Consider the following 23,454-nt stretch of genomic DNA (forward strand, 5'->3'; position numbering starts at 1 on the left):
TATTTGTCTTTGCAGCAGTTATGATAATAGCCATTGTTTTGTAGTATTCATGTTTCATACTAACAAATATATTCTCTGTTTACAGTAGACAATGTCTTTTTCATTTACAAGAAAATCAGAGTTAACTTATTTGAGATTTTTTGCCAGCTATTCAAGGGACCTGCCATTATCCTCCTGGTCTAAATGATATTTGACTGTTGAGCTGTTGAGCTTCATTTTCATGCTAAAGAAATCAGAAGCCTTTTTTGTTAACGTTTTTCCTCCCCCAAAATAAACAACTACAGTTTATGTTATTGAATAATATGACAGGACCTTGATTTAGAAGCAGTCCAACCCCAAGGTATTATTCTGACCATCCCCTACGGCTACTTAATCAAAACACTGCAACTTGTGACTTTGTCAGTAATTTTGCTCATTTATCTTTATTATGACTTCAAGAGTATTCGGAATGGAAGGTTAGTTTCGTATAACTAATATTGGTGATGAATGGCAATGATAATGCATTGCATGAAGAACATCCATTAATGTCTAAAATAATATTCTACTGTCTAAAAATAAATTGCAATGCAAAACATTTCCAGTGCTAATGAACAATAATTCAGACCTACAAAAGTATTGCAACTCTGAGGAGTAAGGACCTTTAAGCCAACACACTCAAGGTAGTTAGGCATGCTGATTCTGACAGCTACAATATTGATTCTACCACTAATTAACTCAAATTTTCAGGTCCCAATAATTTCAAAAGCACTAGCGTAAATCATCCAAACAAACAGCTATGAACTTCGCATAAAACATTTGATTGCTGAGCATGCAAGTTCTGCTCATTCCATCAGCATGCATCATCTTCACAGTGTGAATATTCTGCAGAAACCTAGAGGAAAAAGGAATCTTCCTGGCACAGAAGTGGAACTACTCTACAGCTGTTAACCTCTCCCTTGAAGAAAAGTGTGGAAAAAAAAGCCACAAATGCAACTTTCATGAAATTTTACCTTTCCTCTGAACTTTATTTCACCTATTTCCCTAGTCTGTTACTCTCCCGTAATTCTTCTCCTGAACATTTCTCCTTTGCATGTCTATACCTAGCAAATCCCCCCAAAAGATTAACTCCATAATGCAAAACCAGCACTGGCTGTGCTTTGCTAGCCTGTCAAGAAAAATCTTCCATTTTCTTTCTACTCAGAATAGAAGCCTACCTTTTCCAGTATGTACTTAGTTAAGACTGAGAATGCTTCCTCAATGTTCACATTATCTTTAGCACTGGTTTCAAAAAAGGGTATTCCATGTTCCCAAGCAAGCTGAAAAACAAATGTAGGCAATGGGATGAACACTCTTTAGGAAAACAAAACACTTCCTAATACTAATAGCAAGAGATATAGAGGAGTTCTGACAGCTTCTAAGACGCTATATAAACACTGATTAAGTATATGTCAGCTCAGTAAAGTACTCTATATTCATCCTCAGTTTATAAATTTTGGGTAAGTCTTAAAACACTCTTCTTAAATTTCTCAACTTTCAAACCAGCTTTTTAAACATATCTTTTACCTGTAAGTAAGAAGAATAAACTCTAGTGGATCTGTTCTCAATGTTTTGATTTCTTTGGAAAATGAACTGTCTCCTAGGCAATTATTTGGAGGAAACTGACGGAGTATGTGCAGAAAAGTATAGATAAAAATGTGACAAAAACTGTAGAAAAAGAGGTGTGATGAAGTATGAAAAAGAGATGCTCCTTTTTACCAGAGGGAGAGAATCACAGAGATAATAGCAAGCAAAACCAGATACAAATGCAAAAATAGGGGAAGAGAAAAAATACTTGGAAGAAAAGGTCAGCACAGACTTTACATGGCTTCATTTTATTTAATTTACTCGTTCTCTCATTTCCAGTGTATTTCCCTTACAGATAGCTTAGAGATATGTTGGCATGAGGGAAAAAACCCAAACCAAATCAAACAAAGAAAACTGCAAAACCCACAACAAAATTCATAGCTTTTTAAGGTCCTAAACCTTTTCTAATTTATACAGTTAAATACATGGAGAAAAAAAAGTTGCATCACTGGCCAAGGGAGGGGGGCAAGGTGGGAATACTATCTGCCAGAAAAAACATAGTGGGAGAGTCTATTTATTCCCTTTGCAATGGATCTCTTGTTGGTATACATCTGGAGAAGATGATCCCAGGCAAAGAAAATACTGCTTATAATGCATAAAAAAATCCTATAATTACTCACTGTTTAATGATTTATTTGGCAGGCTCTCCATTAAGATAAAAAGTCTAATGTTGGCAGTTATGTTTGCTTTCAATGAACTCTAGAAGTAAGAAATCAATGCTTTACAAAAATTCCAAAATGAGGCATGAAGGTACAAGAATTTTAGTCAAAATAGAATAACGATTATATTAGTAGAAAAAATAGTAAGCAAAATGGCTTCTTTTCCAAAACGCTATGAGAAAATGTAATTTTCAAAATAAAGATGAGGCACTGGAGATGCCCAGAGAAGCCCCATTCCTGTAAGTGTTCAAGGCCAGGTTGGACAGGGCTTTGAGCAACCTGGTCTAGTGTGAGGTGCTCCTGTCCACAGTAGGGCGGTTTGAACCAGATGATCTTTAAGGTCTTCCAACCCAAACACCCTATGATTCTGGACTGTTTGTTAAGACAGTTTTATAAGGGATTCTGAAACTTGAGCTGGCTGCTAATACAGTTTTCAGTACTGCAGCAACTTGTTACAAAAAGTTAATATCATTTGACTATTGGCAAGTGTAAATGCAAAATGATGCATAATGGTTCATAATGAAAAATACAGACAATAAAAAATACTGAGTTAATAAACTGGAGAAGACTGGTTTGCAGCTTACAAAGTACACAGAATCTACTACTACATATAGCTTTTGTCTTTCTTGTGACATGTAACAGATTCCTAGAGGCTACCTATGTACAAATTTTGATCAACACAAACCATTTTAATCACAGAATCAGAAATAATTTGGAAAAATAACACCCTTCTTGAAATAGGAGAGCCAAAGCTGGACAAAATATTCCATATGGCCTTGCCAGCACTAGAGGGGTAATAATCTTCCCAGATCTAACATCCATTACCCTTCTAATGTAGCCCAGCATACTTTTAAGCAATGAGAGAACACTTTCAACTTATATTCAAGACTGGTCTTCACCTTAACCCACAAATCCTTTGCAGTAGGGCAGTGATTCATGCCTGGGATTACTCCATCCCAGGTGTAAATCCTTGTCTTTCTTATTGAATTTCATGTTTCTGTTGGCCCGGTTCTCATGTTTACCAAGGTCCCACAGAATTGGTGTTCTCCCATTCGTATGTCATACCCCTTAACCTCATGTCATGTGCAAATCTCCTTGTATCATCAGCCAGATCACTGATAAAGATGTTGAACAATGTGAGCCGCACTACACACCCCTGATGTATTCTGCTCATGACTACCTACCAACCAGACACACTGCCTTTGATCACTACCCTTCACCTCTGGATGTCCAGCCAATTTTCAGTCCACTTTTTCAGCCCACAGCTTCTAGCTTCCAAGTGAGGATGCCATGGGCGAGGATGACAAAAACCTGACTAAATTCAAGATACATCACAACCACCACTATTGCCTTGTCCACGCAGTTATGTCTTGGCATCACAGCAGGCAAACAGCATGTTGAAGCCACATTTAGGGACTGTAATGACAGAGCAAAAGGTAATGGGTTCAAACTTAAACAGGAGAGAGTGGAGGGGCACTGGAACAGGCTGTCCAAGGAAGTTGTGAGTGCTCCATCCCTGCAAGTGTTCAAGGCCAGGCTGGATGGGGCTTTGAGCAACCTGGTCTAATGGAAGGTGTCCCTGCCCATGGCAGGGGGGTTGGAACTAGATGATCTTAAGGTACTTTTCAATCCTAACCATTCTATGATTCTAATTTACCCTCTGTTGACCATTCCATATTGTCTTCACGTCCTTTACATCCTTGGATCTAAAGACAACAAACTCCAAAATCCTTCCACTTACTGAAGCAAGGCTGACTGACTACAGTTCCCTGAAACCTCTTCCTTGCCTTTTTTAAAGGTATGTGTCCTGCTGGCACCTTTCTAGTCAACAGGGATCCTTCCCAACCACCATGCTTTTTCAGAGTTGTCTGACAGTGGCCCAAATCACATTGACCAGCTCTTTCAGCACAATTGGGTGAACTTCATCATGTCCATGGATGCATCCAACTTTCCTAAGCAGTTTCTAATCCAGTCCTTTTCCACTGCTGGCTGACTTGCTCCTCCCCAAACCATGCCAGTATACGCAGAGGTCTGGGAGCAAGCTCAATCTGAAGACCAATGCAAAACAAATATCAAATCAAATAAAAACCTTGAGTACTTTAACCTTCTCTGTATCATGTTACTATATTGCCTACTGCACTCATCAATGTATCCCTGCTTTCTCTGTATGTGCACACTATTGGTCAAAGAAGATTAGTGTATGTATTATTGCAATTCACCTTGCATACTGGCAAGTACTGTGGCAAGCAAGTCCTCTAAAAATTTAGCTAAATTGAAAAAAAAAAACATCAGTCCAGTGTTAAAGCAGCTGGAAGTAGGAACAAAGCTTGACTACTCCCTCTTATAAAAAAACTGGAAAGGCACATTCAAGGAATTACTTTTTTTTTGCCTTCAGTAGCGTCTTGAATAAATCCATAAATAAAATATCTAAATACATTTACAAACCTATGAGAATTACGCCACTGGGAAATGTTATTTTGTACTATCCTTGAGAACAGTTTGGGTATGTTGAGTGAAATAAGCTCATATCTTACAATAACAAAGTATGTAATGCCAGTATCTCTTTCAAGGTGAAATTTAATTCCAGTTGTTAATTTCCTTTAACTCAAAATATACCGTTGCCTAGCAAAGTGTTGCTATGATTTCTTAAGTCTTGAATCAAAGAGATGTATCTGAAATATTCCCAGAACTCTGCAGAATGTTGGGTTGTTGGTTTTTTTTTTCATTTTTATTGTACCTGGAGAATCAGCTTTGAAGTCAGGCACATAAAGACAGCGAAAGCAAACAAAAAAAGAAGAAAAGAGGAAAAATATTTTACTTGCCTCTTTCTGTTAGAAAGATTTGGTAAGAGAAAACTGGTCACATTCTACCAAGTCATATATCCTTCAACATTTTTGTTTATTTTTCAGAGAAAAAAGATTATGTTATTCTTGGGGGGGGGGGGGGGCAGGTTGAGTGCGAACTTTTGTCACAGTGAATAAAAAGCTATTAATACAAGAAAATGCTTCATAGTGTTAAACATATCAATTTGAGTGATCAAAATTATATAATTACAAAACAAATCAACCAAAAAAATATTCTCAGCATTAAATTAGTCTATAAAGTGGTATATGATGTCCACTCACTTATGACAGATTGTTAAACAAATGCCAATATAGAGGATAAGGTTCCCAGGGAATCTAGGGGGTCTTCTCTGCAAGAATCTGAATGTTAAAAGAATTGGTGAGGAGGTAATGATTTGTTTCTGGAAAAAATACTACATTAAGAGATTTTTTGATTGCATGGTTAAATACTAAGATGTCAGAAAATGTCATGGTTAATACCACATGCAAAACCCTGCTACTGCCCTCTTGTGCACATGCATCCAGTGACTCTTTAGATTTCTGACAGTGCATTGAGTGAGAATACATGTTATTTTTCAGCAACCTTATTCCTTGCACACAGATACAGTACATTACCAGTGAAAGATCTTGCATACAAACAGTGAATTTGCAGAAGTTTCTATCTGTAATGCTGTTGAAAAGGTATTTTTTAAAGTTCCCTAATCTGGGATTATATAATTGGCAAGAAATTATCAGTGTTCTTTTCTTTACACACAGATGTCCTGCCTGACTCACCATGCCTGAAAGCATAATAGAAGGGTTCATTCCAAGTTCCAGACAACAGATGCATACAGTTTGCAGTTGCAAAAGTCACTGGTATATAGGACATGCTCTCTTGCCATAGCATGTCTCCTGGATATCCTCACTGGTTCTCAGTGAGAGTAATTTGCCATCACCTTTAATTAACACCAGTTCTTCCCCTGCACATGGTCAGCAGGTATAAACTACATTATAGTCTCAGCTCTGTGACACCATACACAGATCTATAGGAGCTGAATGTCCCCTAAATGTACTTAAATATCCAGTAATATTTAAGTTTCTTCACAGACCATGCAGATCACGGTGCACAGGCCAGTAGAATAGTTCCTTACGGTCAGGCTATAGCAAAAAAAAATTATTGATGGGTGGTACCAGAAAAATTACGCAGATTGTATTATCATTGCATTTAGTATTCTGCACTTAGTATGCAGACTCTAAAATAGTTTCAATTCAAAATGTGATATTTCTATTGTAACACCTATAACTTTTAAAGTACATTTTAGCCTTTAAAATAAAAACCAGTGTTCTAAAGAGATCAGCTAAGAGTTACGTAATGCATTTCTGTTTATACGTTAACAAAAAAAAAACAAACCCAATACTCAAAAACTCTGCAACTGTTCTTCTGGAGCAATTCCTAATGGAATATTTAGAATTCAGGAGCTTTTTGCATTTTTCAGTGTAACAGCTCACAGTCACATACTGAGATACTCAGGAGAACCCAAAGAAAGTACCAGTGATACCTTTTCTCCTTTCTGTTTTGGAACTACACGTTCTGACTCCTTATCGCACTTGTTGCCCAACAGTATTACGTCCACTTCATCACCTGCTTTCTAAAAGAGAACCAGCATTAATAAGTGTCAAGTAAGAAAAAAGAAAATAACAAAAGCCCTTCCCCTTCAGCTCAGACTACCCTTCAACACTTTATCTCCTTGAAAGTAAAGGCTAAATTCTGTTCTGACCTTTTCATATGTGGCAATATTTTCCATTAGTTAATGGGATTTGAAGGAAAACAGCAAGATAGCTGACAAACGCTCCATCTTGAGGCTTCAAAGTGACTGGAAATGCCCTGAATTCACAGACATTGACCTCCCCTAAAGTAATGGGCTCATGGATTAGTGCTTGAGTCAGGTCTACATTCAGCACTCACAAGTAGAAAGGAAGGAATTTGCTGCACTTGAAAGAGCACCTCTCTGTGCTTCACATTTGCACACAGGCAGTAAAATTACATTCAAAGTGTTCAAACTCAACATAAAAGTTTGATTATTCCAAGGCACTCAGAACAAGGCAATAGATTTTTAATGAAGTAAATGTAAAAACCTCATTGATTTCAAAAGGAAGAAAAATCTAGCTTTTTGACCTTGTCTCCATCCTTCGTTCCACTCCAGTTACATCCATGATGACTGTGAAATGCATTGGGTGCTTTACATCAGTGTTATTTTAAGATAAGCCATTGTAAGGATACATGACTAGAATAATGGCAAGGAAAGGGAACAGTTCTACAACAGCATGTGGAATTTGAAAACTTATTTTTGTTGTAAAAATCATATTTAAAACTACCTTTGGTGCTTAAATGGAGAAAGCTGAGGGTCTCAATCTAGAGACAATTAAAGCTAATGTGGTCTGATCGCATGGCTTATACTCTGAAAGTACATGCTCAAACAGCTTCTCTGATGACTCAGAAAGCCTGGTCTCAGCCAGCAGATCTGCTACAAGGATGTTGATGAAATCTCTGATCTCTGTCAAAGTTTTAATTTGTGTAACTTGGCTTAACGTAAGAGTTTTAATTTTTATAACTTTGCTAACATAAGACAAAATCAGGCACAGTCCCCCTCCTTAGAGCTCATACATGTCCCTCCCTTCACAGAAATGCACATAAAGATCTCTGTTCATTAAAGGATGACAGAATCATTATTTTTAGTCTATCTGAACTTTTATAACTAAGTTCCTTCATTTGAAGAATACAGCAGTAGGCACAATTTATTATTAAGAAACACCATCTCATTTGTTTTAATCCATTCTCATTTTAAAGTCAGCTAATCACACTTCAAACCCACAGGTGATGTTCAAGATAATGTAGTATTAAATTGAAGGAAGCTTAACATAAGAGTATGAAATACAGGCCTAAAATAATGAATCAATCTAACCTGGATTAATTGACAAAAATGCTGGCTGTTTCAGAATGTACTGAAGCTTTACTCATTAAGGTCAATGGCTCTTCTACATAAAATGATATACATCAGACCCTAATATAGGGTAAACAGACAATTTCATCTCATCACATAATCAACTTTTTATTTGGAAGAAAACTAAATGTATCTGAAGGTTTTACAAGTGACATTTGACTTTCCTTTAAAGTAAAAGGTCAAAGGAAAATACTTGCACACTGTGTGTACAAACCCATGAAATTCATCCTGTAACTTTATTTCTGTACAAACTGCACAAACTTTTGCAGTAGGAATGTTCTTTTTAAACAGTTTCAAAAATAACAAAATTTAAAGGATGTTATAGATACCAGGCCTTTCACTAAGTATTAATCAGTATTATCAATCACTAATTATTTATTTCAGCAAATAACTACTATTTCTACATAGATATAATGTAATAATGCAGTTTCACTTTGACTGGATCCTCCACCAAAGCACTGAAAGTGCTCCTTTTTTAAAGATGGTATCTTGCAGTTTCTTGCCTTTAGAAAACTAAGACTACACACCAAAATGACATCCATTTTAAAATCTGAAAACTGATTATGTAGATGAAGGCTTCAAAAATTAAGTCAATATGACTAGGCAGACGTTTGACCATGTGCTCAGTTGGCATAAAAAACGCAGAGGTACACGGATTTGAATTGGCCAAAAATATGGCTCTTCAGTGCTTCCAAAAGCTCAAGTGTATTTTCATCTTCCTTTATTTATAGCTCAGGAATAAGCTTTCCAAATGCAAAAATCCATAGCAAAAAGAGGATGGTTATTTTACAGTCGCTAAGATGCTATTATGCAAGTCAGCACTGACTAAGCTAATGGTGTCAGAAAACATTTTTTTTCCATGCCATGGAAAAATACTATTAAGAGTTTCATCCATTTTATCAAGGCAAAAAGATGTCGTTTGTTTTTTGTTTTTTTATTAAGTAAAAAAGAAAAAAAGAAGAAAGAAACAAATCCAATTGTTCTGCCTGGTATCTCAAAAATCCAAAATATCCAGATTTTTGGTTCACTCTCTTCAGTTTTTCTTCAGATTTTAACATTTAAAAATTCACATTTTATTAAAATTTTAAATAAAAATAATCTGAACTCAGAGAAAACCTAGCCTGTTGTTTTGGTTTTTTTTTAATGTCTCAAAAAATTGGAGTCCAGAGTTTTACTAAGACTGACCAAGTTTTTTGAAGTGTTTGGCAGAATTTGAAGCCATCAGGTTTTGGCAAAAGGTTTTTTTCCCCTGCTGGATTCCTGGTGACAGGAGCCAGGCTGCCTGGACCAGTGGCCACAGGAGGGAGCAGCAGCAGAGCCCCCAATGAAGTGGTGCCATGGACCAGATAAGGAACACTGGACTCTCTCACCATAATACCATGGTGTGCTTTGGCAGCCTACTCTGATAGGAGCCATCCATTCATGCTTTTCATTAATTACTGCTCAACTTTCACCTAGCCTGGACACCGAACTTGGTTGACTATGTGGCTATTAACAGAAATCAAAAATACAAAAAGAGAAAATATCTTGTTCATCCCTTTTGTATGTCACTTGTTGTGAGTTCTTGGGGTCGGTTTGTTTGGTTTTCCCCAAATATTTTTTCCACAGTTGTTCTTATTTTGCAGAATTTCACAGAAATGCTGTCAATTCACCTACGAATTCACGCAGGGACATGGTTTAGTGGTGGACGTGGCAGTGTTAGGTTAGTGGTGTGACTCAATGATCTTAAATGTCTTTTCCAACCTAAGTAATCCTATGATTGCATGAGTATCAAAAGCAGCAGAGACATCTTTATTGAAAAAGAACTACATCACATTTGTACTTATACATCATTGGAAGAAACTATCCCTTCACTTTTTAAATGGCAAGCACACTCTACTGTGAATGGCTGGCCTCAACCTCCACTGCAGCAAACTGACCATAATTATCAGCTCATCCAGACTCCTTGTTCTATAAAGCCATCTATCTAGAAATAGATCTTAAAGAATCACCACTTTTTCCCGCCACCAAATTTCCAGGGCATAGCTGTGAAGGCCTCATGACTTTGACACACAATTATTACAGTTTGAAAAGGGAACAGAAGTTTGTTTGGAGGTCCAAACAGTGAGATCAAGAACCCATACCTGATACATACACTAAGGTAATAATTAGCTTGCATTTGAAGAAGAAATGCAGCATTAATATAATTTTTCAGATCTGAAAAAGATACACATAGTCATAGAGCAAGATGAGGGCAGAGCTGGGGAAGGCCATAAAGCTGGAAGTTTCTTCTTCCTACTTACTAGACGATGACACTAGAAACATATCTTTTGTATTAATGAAGAGTAATTTGTTAGGAATACATTGTCTTCATAATCTCTTTGACAGCATCACCAGTAGCATTCATATTATGACTCACTTACATGTTGCTTTCCATGTATTTTTCTAAGTGCCACTGCATGACTTCAGTGGCAAATGCCTTGTTTCCAGTAGTTCAGTGGAAATAAACAAATTAAAGGATTTGTTTATCTATTAGCAAACATAGACATGACTAAATGTAAACCAATTTATCCTGAAACCAATCTGGGATTAGAGATAAACCAACTTAGTAAAGTGATAAGAACAATAATTTTCAGTTCTTATCAGAACCATAACAACAAACCTATCTATGAACTGGAAAAATTTGATCCTTTTGACATCAAGCTTTCCCATCTGAGGAAGAAAAACTCAGAAGATTTTGAAGTCAAACTAATTTACAGTTGTAAAGCAATTTGCTGTGTTGCTTTTATTTAAGTATGATACAGAAACTCTGAGAGACAGTCCAGTATCTCAGCTCTCAGATGCATCAAATGAACAGAATCAGAAAAGGCACTATGCAAAAAACAGCAGCGACCCAACACATCGACACTTTTTTATCCTACTTGAAATGTCACTTGCCCAGGTAGTACAAAAAGAAAACTAATATATTCATAGCAGCCTTCCAGTACCTGAAGGGGGCTTATAAGGATGCTGGGGAGGGATTCTATGAGGGACTGTAGTGATAGGACAAAGGATAAAAGGCTAAAACTTAAACAGGGGAAGTCTAGACTGGATATAAGGAAGAAGATCTTTACTGTGAGGGTGGTGAGACACTGGAATGAATTGCTCCAAGGAAGCTGTGAATGCTTCATCCCTGGCAGTGTTCAGCACCAGGTTGGACAGAGCCTTGGGTGACATTGTCTAGTGTGAGGAGTCCCTGCCCATGGCAGGGGGGTTGGAACTAGGTGATCTTAAAGTCCTTTCCAACCCTAACCATTCTATGATTCTATGATTCTATTCCAAGAACACTAAGTTATGTCAACTAAGACTCACTACTGCAAGAGAAAATTCTGCGCTAGCGGAGAATTTCCAGTGTGGAGATAATTGTTGGAAACTGGTAATGTCACATTCATGGCCACAGCAGGAGACTAGCACAATGAAAACCAGTCCAATGTTTTAAAAGAAGACTAGAACCTACTATCCCTGTAAAAAAGTTTTTGGAAACTCAGATGCAATGCATGAATCATGGAGTGATTTGGGTTGGCAAAGAATTCTGGAAGTCATCTGGTCTTACCCTCTGCCCAAAGACAGGCCAATTTCAAAGTCAGGTCAGGTTGCTTAAGGCCCTGTTGAATCAAGTTTTAAGTATCTCCAGATCTTCTCATGGCACTTGTTTGAGCATTTGACCACTCTGTTGTGAGAAACTTTTTGCCAATATGTTGGCTGGAATATTTTTCAAAACATCCCAGAAAGAATTGTTTTCTGCAAATGAATTTGCTACGCAGTTTTTAATTTCTAAAGGCCAAGCAAAATGAGCCTTTCAGAACAGCTGAATACAATAGCTAAAAGCTGTATCAACAAGAGGAGCACCTTAAACTGGACATGACCCCCAATCCAACAAATAAGGAATGGTTTCAGTAACGTAAATTTCCTGCAGTTATCATGCTTTTAATGAGTGCATTACAAATCCAGTATACCTGTACTGGATTTGCCAATAATGTCCTAAGATATTAAACTGTGAGTGCATTTGTCTAGTAAGCTTCTTAAGCACAGTCATGTTTCTCAGTCTCCCCTAGTTCTGAATACAAATTTTACAGCAATACAGATATGACAGCATATTTGTGTCTCAAACTTCCTTTAACAATAATTAATTCTTAATAGGAAAGTTGCTGTATTTCACACTTAAAATAATGGAAATACAATGACAACATTACTGGTAATCTGATTGTAAAAGCACTGTCTGACCAGTTTTTATAAAGTCAGTGGATTTTTCAGGAATGCTAAATTGCTTAGATTGTTAATTTCAACATGTAAAAACAGCTCAGCACACTGACAGGATTTTAATAAACTTCCTGCTTAAAATCTCTACGTACAAAGAATCAAAAAAAGTGGGACCATAATGTAATAACTGAATTGTCTCAAAAAATCCTGTTTGATTGGCTCAGATGCAAGCTTTACATTACCTATTAGTCTGGTGTTTAATAAAACCTGCAGCCTTTTCTCTTTTAAAATTTTATTCATATTTTTCTATGTTCCCATATTTTAAAGGGTGCTGTAGCAACAGCCAGTTTAATACTAGGCATTTGTTGGGTATTAAATACTGGCTTGCATTCACAGACCAAAGCAAATGCAGGAATGTCACCAACCTCCAGTAAGTAATTAATTTTCATGAAATGCCCTGTGTTTTAACAGCTATTGCTTAAAAACACTTCTTTTGCAATGAATTGCCCCATATATTTTTCTCCAAGACACTTCGGAAATTGATATCCCACTAGGACTGAATTAAATTTTTTATTATTATCTAGCTCTATTACAAAACTCACTAATTGCTAGTTTTGAGATTGGTACAATCAATCATGCAATTTACATTCCCAGAAACGGTTTTAAATTGAGTATTTTCCCATTTTAAAATATTTAAACTAACAAAGTACCTTCAGGGGTCACAATTGAACAGTATAAATATTAACAGCTTGAGTATGTTTACACAAAAGCTTTTAAGTGTCACAAAGGGAAAGCAGGCTTGTGCAGGTGCAATTTCCTGATTGACTTAAGCAGATCTAAGGCTGTATGGTGGTTGCAAAAGCTAGTCCCATCCTTCCCTCCACCCTAGCCTGACAGTCCTGATACTTTCTTTGTGCTTATGGTTGTGCACTGTAGCCCACTAGATCAATCTGTTGACCTAATCAGAGATGACAGGAAAAAATGACCCCTCTGGACAGTGTGAAGACAGATCAGTATTTTATATATACATTTATATACACAGATATATGCATATTTAAGCTATATATATAAAAAATGGATATATGTGGATAATCTCCTTTTTCAGCTTTCGATAGCAGTAAACCTGCTGTCATAGTGCGTGTCAAATTAAATGTTAGCTAACCATGAAAATGTACAAAAAGTTGCATATCTAGTTGTGACTTTTGCTGGTTTGCTTAACAGGAGGAGGGTACACACTTTTCTTAAAGAAGTAACAAAACACATGTTAGCTTGAAGTGTGTGCAGAAAAGCCACTAAGAATACTGTAGCATCACACCTCCTTTGTAACACATTACTGACCTTAGGCTCTGTTTGTCACTAAAACTTTTAAGGTGGGTTTAAGGTGAAGAACAATGATGTACTAGGTCACCATAGTAATGGTCTTAATACTGAGGTAACATAAATGTAATATTTTACCAAGAGCATAAGATATCCAATGCATGTATTATCAGATATATGAACATGTGTAATGCATTAATTCATCTGTATACTGAAGCTGTGAAGAGAAAAAATAAAGTTTTTTATGGTTTTACTTTGTGCCTGCTTTCCCAAGACAAACTCTCCTATCAGTCATGTCATATTCCTACCCATTCACAGAGCATTACAAAAAGCTGCCTGACTGTTTACTTGATTTTAATCAAAAGAGAACACTACCTTGCTTGGATTCGTTCACAAGCATACCAACTTATACAAGCATGCTAACTACAAACTTTGAGACTACTGCTCAGGGCAACCACATTGCTCTCTATGGCTTCCCAAGGAGGGGAAGTGTAAAAGGAGGTACTGATCTCTTTTCCCTCGTATCCAGTGACAGGACACGTGGGTATGGCTCAAAGGAGCATCAGGGGAGGTTTTGACTAGACATTAAGAAACACTTATTTACCAGGAGCATGGTCAAACACTGGAACAGGCTTCCTAGAGAGGAGGTCAATGTCCTATGCCTGTTAGTGTTTAAGAGTCATTTAGACAAAGCTCTTAAGAATATGCTTTAACTTTCGTTCAGCCCTGAAGTGGTCAGGCAGCTGGACCAGGTGAACCCTGTAGGTCCTTTCCAGATGAATTATTCTATTCTGAAACTGACCTGCCTCTACCTAACAGAGAAAACATCAAAAGAGACCTAGCAATGAAGACTCAGGGTACAGGGTTACAGACAGCTGAACAATCCAGTGTCTAAGGGCCTGCCCACTCCTCCCTTCCTGGTTCCTTCCTCACATTGTTTGCACATGTTCTTCTGCTGGCCCTCCTGCTCCTACCTGTTTAACTCAGGACAACTCTGATAACTGTTAAACCTTTCTGTGAACCTCTTAAACTCACTGATGGAGCATAAAACTATATAAACTGTTAGTTTCTTACCATGCTATAAAGTTACAGTGAACCTCAGAGGGCTCCAACAAGCTCCAGAAGCAGCACATGGAAGCCAGGAGCAGGAAGGTAGGTGGGAACATATGACCCATCTGGTAGCCATGTGCTGCTGAATCACTTCCTACATCACATGAAAACATGTTTCCGGTTGCAGTAGCACAAGCAGCTGAGCTACAAACAGTTCACTGCCACCAAAACAGAATTTTCTCTTTCTTCCTCCAGTTCTTCACTCTTGAAACCATCCTCTCAAAAGCAATATCCAGAAGGGACAAAGAGGATGTTTGATTTGTTTCTTTTGATTCCTCGGATGAGGTAACTCCACTAAAGTAATGACATTAGGAAAGGGAAATAACTAGCTGTGATATGGAATTCTAACATGGAAGCAAAGTAAAATCTTGGGTTGGACAGGGTCGTGAGCAACCTGGTCTAGTGGGAGGTGTCCATGCCCATGGCAGGGGGTTTGGAACTAGATGATCTCAAAGTTGTTTCCAGCCCAAACTGTTCTATGATTCTGTGATTCACACCAGTGATTAAAGCACCATAACTCTATATGTGCAAAACCAGATTGGAAGCTATGTTTTATTTAAAAGTACTTCAGAAAACACTCCTGCATCAACACAGGCTTCTCCTGGATCAGATACACTGTATTCCAGTTCCAGATAACAGTAATCTTACTGTTATATTGTGCGCTGAGTTAAATGTAAGAAATTCTGGTTAGAAACATGCAGCTCAAAGGACAAGAATAGATCTCGTGCAGTCATTTAAAACATTAACTGCAGTAACTCATTAACCATCTTCCATAAGAGATGAACCACTGTTAGACATATTTACCTCATGTATGTCTCTCATCCAGCTTGTTATACTGTGAAAACTGTCCAAATTTGTGATGTCATATACTAGAACAAAGCCTTGTGCGCCACGAAAATAGCTAGTACTAAGTGTATGGAATCGTTCCTGGCCAGCCGTATCCCTGAAAGAAATTGTAAGATATCACACACACACAAAAAAAACACAGAAAAACAAGGATGATCAAACTGCAGAACTCCCAAGAAAAATCATTTTAAGGAGCATCCTCCAGATTCTGAGTGGCATCCCCTGACATGAAAGGAACAAGATAAGGATGAGAGAGAATCTGGGTGGCAGACGGAGCAGTGAAAGAAATACCCTGGAAATTTATTCTGAATACTACAGCCCTACTAGGGAAGGTAAACCAGAGGTTGAAGACTGAGTGTAACATCACCGCTTCTTCATATACATAATCATTAAGATCAGTACTACTCAGGTGATTTAAAAAAAAATCTCAAGTACAAGCACTGCAGGAGTCAGATGACATCCCACAATCTGACAAACCCTTTGTAAACTGTGACAAAGACAGTAAGCTGGTTTAGACAGAAGTCAGATTTTTTGAAAAAGACATAAAGTACAGGGATGCAGAGATTCCTACACAGAACTGTGCCTTAAGAAAGCTGTAAACAAGTCTACAAGCCATTGATATTAAAACCTGAGATGGAAAAACTGCAGATCTAATACTGGTCAGATAATTAATGTACAGAGTTACTTCTTGAGAAGTTAAATACTGGTGAATATAAATAACCTTCAGTATTGGATGCCTGGAGAGATGGCTGTCAGTAGCCCTACATAGCTCTCAGAAAAACTTCAAAACCAAAAAACAGAGTGCAGGTTCCCAAAGATTAATCTTACTAACTTTCTCTTGGTGACCCTTTCAAACATGCATTTGATGGGTAATGAAATGTAAAATTTTCTTGCATTGTCACTTCCCTCAGTATTCCTACACAATTAAATATGCTTAGTATGGATCGTAGATATTCATTGCTTGTATGCTGCAAGTTTTATTGTTAAAGCAACCTGACGACAACCCTCTTATTAACTTACATTAGTTACTGCAAAAGATTTGTTCCCCTAGGCCAAATTCTAATCTTAAAATGACCTAGTAGGAACAGCTGCACTTTAGGAAGATACACAATTAAAAGCAGATGAGATTTTTCATGCTGTAATGTAATTTAGTTGGCTCTCATTTGTAATATATATTAAAACTTACCATATTTGAAGTTTCACTCTTGTATCATTAAACGTTACTGACTTTACTTTAAAATCAATGCCTAGAAGAAAAAGAAAATCTGTAACATTTCTCGTAACAACATGGATTCCCTTTGAAGAGTGTTTCTTAGCTCTAGTTATCATGCAATTTTGAACAGAAAGTGAGAAGGAATTATATCAAACAGAATAACTAGCCAACCATAGACATTCAAAATTCAAGCTGTAAAAGGGAATTACTCAATGGTGAAAACAGATATGTGCCAATACATTACACAAATACAACGCAAAGCAATGCCAATACAAAGCAATGGAGGGGCAGGCCAAAGCAAAGGTGCAGATTCTCTGAAACTACAGGTAGGTATTTCTATGAATAGGCAAGTGACACAACAGCAGTTTCATGGCCTATACACAATAGTACTGGACAAAAATATTGATGATTTCAGTTGTTTCCAGTTTCATCATGACAGTGTGGCAGCTATGAATGGGGAGGTAGAAATGCTTACAAAACTGTTATATGTACAGCACCATTTTTCTGGCCTTACTTCCAAATCCCTAAAAGAAAAAAAAATAAAAATAAAAAAATCTAGAATTACATGAACAGAAGTAGGAATTAGCTGTACTAGTTCAATGTAAAGTCAAACACACACTGGATTTCATTCAAAATGAAGAGGATTGTCTCTACAGCCTTAATCACTGTATATCCCAGATCTAGTGCTAAAATCAAGCATTAGCACTTGAAATTGGTGCAGAATGTTGTCTCTACATACACTACAGATCTTTCCTCAAAGATACTTTCCTCATAATTTAGAGTGCTGGTACTCCAAATGTGGTAGATGATACCTGGATTTATGATTTGTTGAAGGTCTAATCTTAGTATTGGAATCTTCCAGCCATCAGCTGCTGCCTTAGACTGACACATTTTCTCACAGTTAACCATTTTTTCCCCAATTATTTTATTGCTGAAATTTGAAATCATATTTGATAATTTCTCTGCTCAATTTTTTTCCTTCCAACAATAAGGCTATTTTTGTCAAGTATATTAAGTGAAGGTGACATTGGAATTGCTCCCCGTACTGCACAGTCAAAATTCCCTAAGGTCAAAATACAACTCCTTAACATGACTTCAGAGTGGCTTTTCACCAGTAGCAATGCCATTTGAAAGAACTAAACAGACTGAAAAGGCACAAAAATTGTAAATTAATACCATTGTACTAATTTCTGTAACAATCTGTCTGCCAAATTACTTCATCAAAGGAAAGCATCCATGGCAGTAAACCAAAACTGCAGTAGAGGAAATGCTCCCTTCCTTTTTACTGACAGATGTATTGTGCACAAAACTTTGGCAAGTACACTCTCACATGCATGATTCCAATGCTATTAATATTTTTGTGTGTATGTGGTAAAAGAGTTTAGGTGGATTTTTAAAATTATTATGATGATCATGTCCTTCACTTGATGATTTTTTATTGAAGCTCCAATGGAAAGATGAAATAATATTAATTGATATCTGTAATTAATATTAAACAAAGCTTCCTTGATGGAATTAATAATGTCAGATGGAAATGTAATTTAAGTCAAATTTGCTCACGTAAAGTGGAACTCTAATGTGATGGAAACATTTGCTCCTGAAATTCACATGGTTTGTTTAATTATCTGTATCACTTCCTACAATTGACATTAAAGCAGTTGAGAGAGACAGAGTATGCACTGGGAGGCTGAAATGTCACTTTCAAATGGTGCATTGGGAATATAGTAAAAAGTTACAATCCATCCAGGGATTCCCAGACCTATAGGAAACAGTTCTTAGTTGACATACATTTTAATAATAAATTGCTATAAGCTTTTTTTATTTATAAAAAGGGAAGCAGAGTGCTGAATCAGACTAAAACTTAATCTAAATTAAAATCAGGCTTATTGACTTCTTAAGTCAACTTCAAAATTTATTGACCTAAAAGGCCAATGAATGTTAGTGAAAAACAGAAGTCAATATGTTCTGCATGCATGAATTGTTCATGTCTTTATATGAAATTTCCAGCAAACTTAGCAAATTGGAAAGACAGAAAAGAAAAATTAGAAATATAATGCCAAAGACAGCTCACAGATTTCAGATGCTTTTAAGCCCATGTATTACACAACATGATCAACATAACAAAGCAAGCATTGATTATTGCTCTTGACATGTTATTTGACTGCAACAGCTTGTACTTGCTTCTTTTAAGCTGTCAGATAAAACCAAACAGTGGTAAGACGGGTATAAGTTCAAATTCTAATTGTTATTTCCAAGTCTTAAAGCCACAAGATTAATTTCCTTTATTTATATTCCAAACAATAAATATACCCATATTAGGACTAGTGCACCTAAAAAGTACCAAAACAGTCAGTCACAGGGGAATTCAGCTGTGAATTGCCCCTCTCTTTCCTCAATATCTATAAAATAGTATTTGGCCAGCTGCAAAAGTCCTTCGAGAAGGCCTAGAAAATTACAACATGCTTTTCATCCCAGTACAGCTGGCAAGTTACTGACATAAAAGGCCCAAAAAACCCACTATGTTTATCCAGTGAAAATGTGAGTTTGAGCAGCTTGGCAGGATGCAAAAGTGACAGCATGAACAGAGAGGGGTACATGCGCAGGTGTAGTTCTACCTAGCCTATTTACTGTCACACAGCCGAAACCAGGACAGTCTTCAACTCTACAAGGAAGGAAGCAGTTGGTATCACTCCTGCACCTGAGCTAGACAAGTGCCCAGAGAGATGTTGCGGGTCGAGTTTCCACCGTGTGAGGCCTACCTGTACTTAATGCTTACTAGCTATTGGTGCATTACTTGAATCCTCCTGCATATGCCAAAGCATATCTGAAGCACAATGGCATCTAAGCAGTCAGGAGTACTGATAATTACTGTTGTGGTGAAAAAAAGCAATTCACGGCTTCAGATAGCTTGCTAAGAAAGTAAGAGTGACAAAAAAAAAACAGCCTTGTAAAAAAAAAACAACAAATAAAATTAAGATGCAGACTACTACTAATGTTGTTAACCCAACAGGACATGTTTACTGTCAACTGGAATAATTTTTATTGATTAACTCTACTTTATTTCCTTCTAAAGTGAGTATCAGGGAATCTTGTTCTGAATAAATATGTATTTTTTGAGTAATTTTTTTTTTTAGGGAAAAAAATAATCAAAATAATATTTTCATTTTTTTTTAAATCCTGAAGTGGGAGTTGTAGCACTTCCAACTATGACAGATTTGGGAGGACTCGCACCTCTACAGAAATGTTTCTCTCAGAAAACATGAATGTTGTGGGACCCCACTGTAATACAGTAAAATAACCACCTCGCATCCTGGCAGATCACAGTCCTGCTCACTCGCATACAAATGGGGGGGGTGGGGGGTGGGGGTGTGTGTCATAAACATTCTCTATGGCTTTATACGCAATGCCATTGTTTAAACAAAAACATTTATTCTTTATAGTCTATTCATAATACAATGCATTTGACTTCTGATGCATGTAAGTTTTATTAGAAAACTATATCTACTTATAATTTACTCAAACTGCATAATTGCAAAGGAGGAAGGGCACACAGCCTTGAGTGTTTAAGTGCTGCGTAAGGAGCTTTCAATGAAAATTTACTGTGGAGGCTTTTCTTTTTTTTTAAACTAACTACAAAATACATTATTTTATAAAAGTCCACCACTACAGAAGCCTATTACAAAATGTTTGCTTGGGTTTGGGTTTGGGTTTGGGTTTGGGTTCCCCCCCCCCCCCCCGCAATAACGCTCGTATTTTTCCCAGTAACACAAAACTGATTCATGATGAGACAGAAATGAGACTTCCAAAAACCTTTTAACTTCTGTGCCTACCGCCCTTTGCCACTAAGGAAGGCACATGATTTTGTCAGGGAACTCAGATGGCTGAAAGACTGAACAGCCTAGATAATCTTTCCTCTACTCAAATCACCATTTCAGCTGGACAGGTAGGGTGAAAAATCAATTAGCATCAGATGAACTGCATGAATAGGCTGCATGACAGATAGAGATCATATGACTGAGCTTGTACGAAATAAAAAGGCGTCCAGATGAAATAAGTTATTTGGTTTGATGGTGTCAACACAAAGGGAGAAGACATCATGAACAGAAAAACTATTGCATTTCCTTTACACCGTTCTGAGCCACGACCAAAAAGCCATGCTCTCAGTTGTAGCTGTCTTCATGAAAAAGAAACTTCCACTTCCAATATTACTCTTTTGTAAGCCACCACTCACACTCCCATTTGTTTCAAAAGTTTAAGCTCTAATATACCTCCTCAGAGGGAATTAAATAGAACACGATACTTCAGAAATAACTTTAAAATCACATCAGGTTACAAATACCACATATATATGATAAATTTACATTTCAGTTAAACATTTGTTTAAAAAGTTTTAAATCTCATGAGAACAGGATTCAGGAACAGTAATAAAATTAGTAATATTATTAAGTCCATAACTGTCACAAAGCTCTTCTATCCAAACTTAAACTATTTCAACCCACAAATTGGAAAATGTATTTTTAATATCACCACCATACAAGAGTTTTTGACTCTGCAGTGGACTGAATTAAGAGTAAATGAAATTGTGTCTCAAAATAATAACTTCATGGTCAGAAATCTATATTCCAATATGAAACACATCAACAAAGCTGATATTTATTTTCATGGCAATTCTTTGGGACTCCTTGCTAAGCCTGGTAACAAGTTGCCTGTTGTAAGGATCAATTTCATTACTGTAATGCTAGTAGAGTTCTTCATTTTTTGTTTGTGTTGGTTTCAGAGCTGCTTTGCAAGAGTGGGTAAGAAAATACAAAGTGGTTTAAGTTCAGCCGTTCTAATGTGAGTAGGTCAAGTCACCTTACTTACAGTAAGTATTCCCTGGACCAACTACTACCTGTTATTTACCAACTCATCTCACACTGAAAAATAAAAAAACAGGACCATGCATATTCCAAATGCAAAAACACACAATTTCTTGTGCATACTTTAACTTCCTCTTCAAGAGCACAGAAAAAAAAAAAACAAAAAACTCTTACAGACACAGAAACTTCTAAAACTGAAAATTTCCCAACCAGAAATTGAGGAAAACACCATCCCTGGAAGTGTTCAAAACCCATGTAGATGAGGCCCTAAGTGATAAGGTTTAGCGGTGGTCTTTTGCAGTCCTGGGGCAATGGCTGGACTTCATGATCTCAAAGGTCTTTTCCAACCTAGGTGATTCTATGATTCTATGAAATCTCCACAGCAAATCAAAGCAGTGCACCCACATTATATGTTTTCACCATATGGATAGTCAACTTGCCATTCCCCAGGGCACCACGGGGCTGTCACACCGTGACAATGGGGGCTCCCCATCATTCCCCACCTGCAGAAGTGCCCGGGAGGCAGCACAGCAGGGCAGCAAAACCACCTTGGTCTGGCAGAGTTAGTGATGTCCATCACAGCAACGGACCTGCTTTAATAATCACTTACATGACTATCTACAGTAGAATGTATCTTGATTTTATAACCTTAAAATTATCAGCACAAAGTTAAATCCTTTTCTGGTATGAAAGATGAAGGAACTGGTCATTTTACTGATGTCTAGCAACCCTCTAAAGTAGATAACGTATCCTCTGCACCCAGACTGGTGTATAGCAACAGGGCCTCTGTCTGGAGTTGTAGGCAGTAAGAAGTAAGAAACAAGTTGTTGCCGTAAGTTTAAGAGTAGGTTCCGAATGCCCCAGACCAACAGCCTGCACAGAACGGTTCTGGAGCCAGGATGACATCTTTCCTGACACGCTGTCAAACCTCTACAAAGGTTTACTCCGCTAGACGTGGCTGGACACATGCGATAGATAAGAGGGAGATCTGACACCTCGGACACAGTCAGCGCCGGGCAGGCTCTGTTTGAAAGGGCCCGCGGCCGTGAGGCGCTCCCGGGGAGGGAACGGCTACTCAGAGGGCGGGTGCGAGGCGGGCGCCCAGGCGTCCGCTGGCCCGCTGGGACACACGCCAGCCCCTCAGGGCGACAGCGAGCGCTGCCGTGCCCACAGCCACACGGCGGGGCTGCTGGGCCGTGCGGCGGGCTGGCGGGCACCAAGGGACGCGGGAGAGCGCCGGCAGAGCCGGTAATCCTGACGCCGTCGCCGGCCCGCGGTCACTCACCGATCGTGGCCAAGTAGGAGGAGGTGGGGGCGCCGGCGGGCGGCGAGCTGGGCTCCGTGTACCTCCGCACGATGGAGGTCTTCCCCACGCAGGACTCCCCGGCCATCACGATTTTCACCAGCAGCGGCTGCGACAGCTGCCCCGCACCGCCCTGCCACTGCCCCGCCATGGAGAGCCCCGAGTGGCTACCGGACCGGGCCGGGCCGGCCGAGGCCAAGCCGATTCTGGGCGGGGCTGGGGCCGCCCGCTGAGAGGTTGCGGGCACCGCCCCCGCTTGCGGGTGTGTGGGCGAGGGAGCCGCGCGCCATCTCCGCTGGCGATTGCGGGGCCGCCAACCGCCGCCCGGCATAGGTGGGCCGGGCCGCCGGGAGCGGCGGATGCCGCTGTGGCGTGCGGAGCTGCGGGGCGTGGGGGCGCGGGCCTCAGTCGGCTTTTAAACCGGCTTGGAAGAATAAAGCATGTGTCTGCTTTTGGGTTTGCTATCTGGCTGCATGTTGCTGTCGTTACGGCAACCAGAAATC

At 38.4% G+C, this 23,454-nt stretch overlaps 1 protein-coding gene across 3 annotated transcripts in view; it reads right to left on the reverse strand.

The window, feature by feature from the left end:
- The window catches only part of LOC130592944 (ras-related protein Rab-10-like), a 31,544-nt gene extending 8,410 nt beyond the window's left edge, over positions 1–23,134 (reverse strand). The window contains exons 1-5 of one of the 3 annotated variants that reach the window (XM_057397696.1): positions 22,934–23,134; positions 16,763–16,823; positions 15,535–15,673; positions 6,643–6,732; positions 1,194–1,295 (exon numbers count right to left, since the gene is read on the reverse strand). In XM_057397696.1, coding sequence (XP_057253679.1) covers positions 1,194–1,295; positions 6,643–6,732; positions 15,535–15,673; positions 16,763–16,823; positions 22,934–23,102 — 561 coding nt within the window. In that variant the 5' untranslated portion in view covers positions 23,103–23,134. The remainder of the gene's footprint in view (positions 1–1,193; positions 1,296–6,642; positions 6,733–15,534; positions 15,674–16,762; positions 16,824–22,933) is intronic. The other 2 variants (XM_057397697.1, XM_057397698.1) reach the window with 2 other exon arrangements.
- Between the last annotated feature and the right edge of the window lie 320 nt (positions 23,135–23,454).

This window comes from Pezoporus wallicus, unplaced genomic scaffold, assembly GCF_028554395.1.
Source record: "Pezoporus wallicus isolate ANWC-B61680 ecotype Strahan unplaced genomic scaffold, APGP_CSIRO_Pwel_v1 contig_227, whole genome shotgun sequence".
In the NCBI taxonomy this organism is placed as follows: domain Eukaryota; kingdom Metazoa; phylum Chordata; class Aves; order Psittaciformes; family Psittacidae; genus Pezoporus; species Pezoporus wallicus.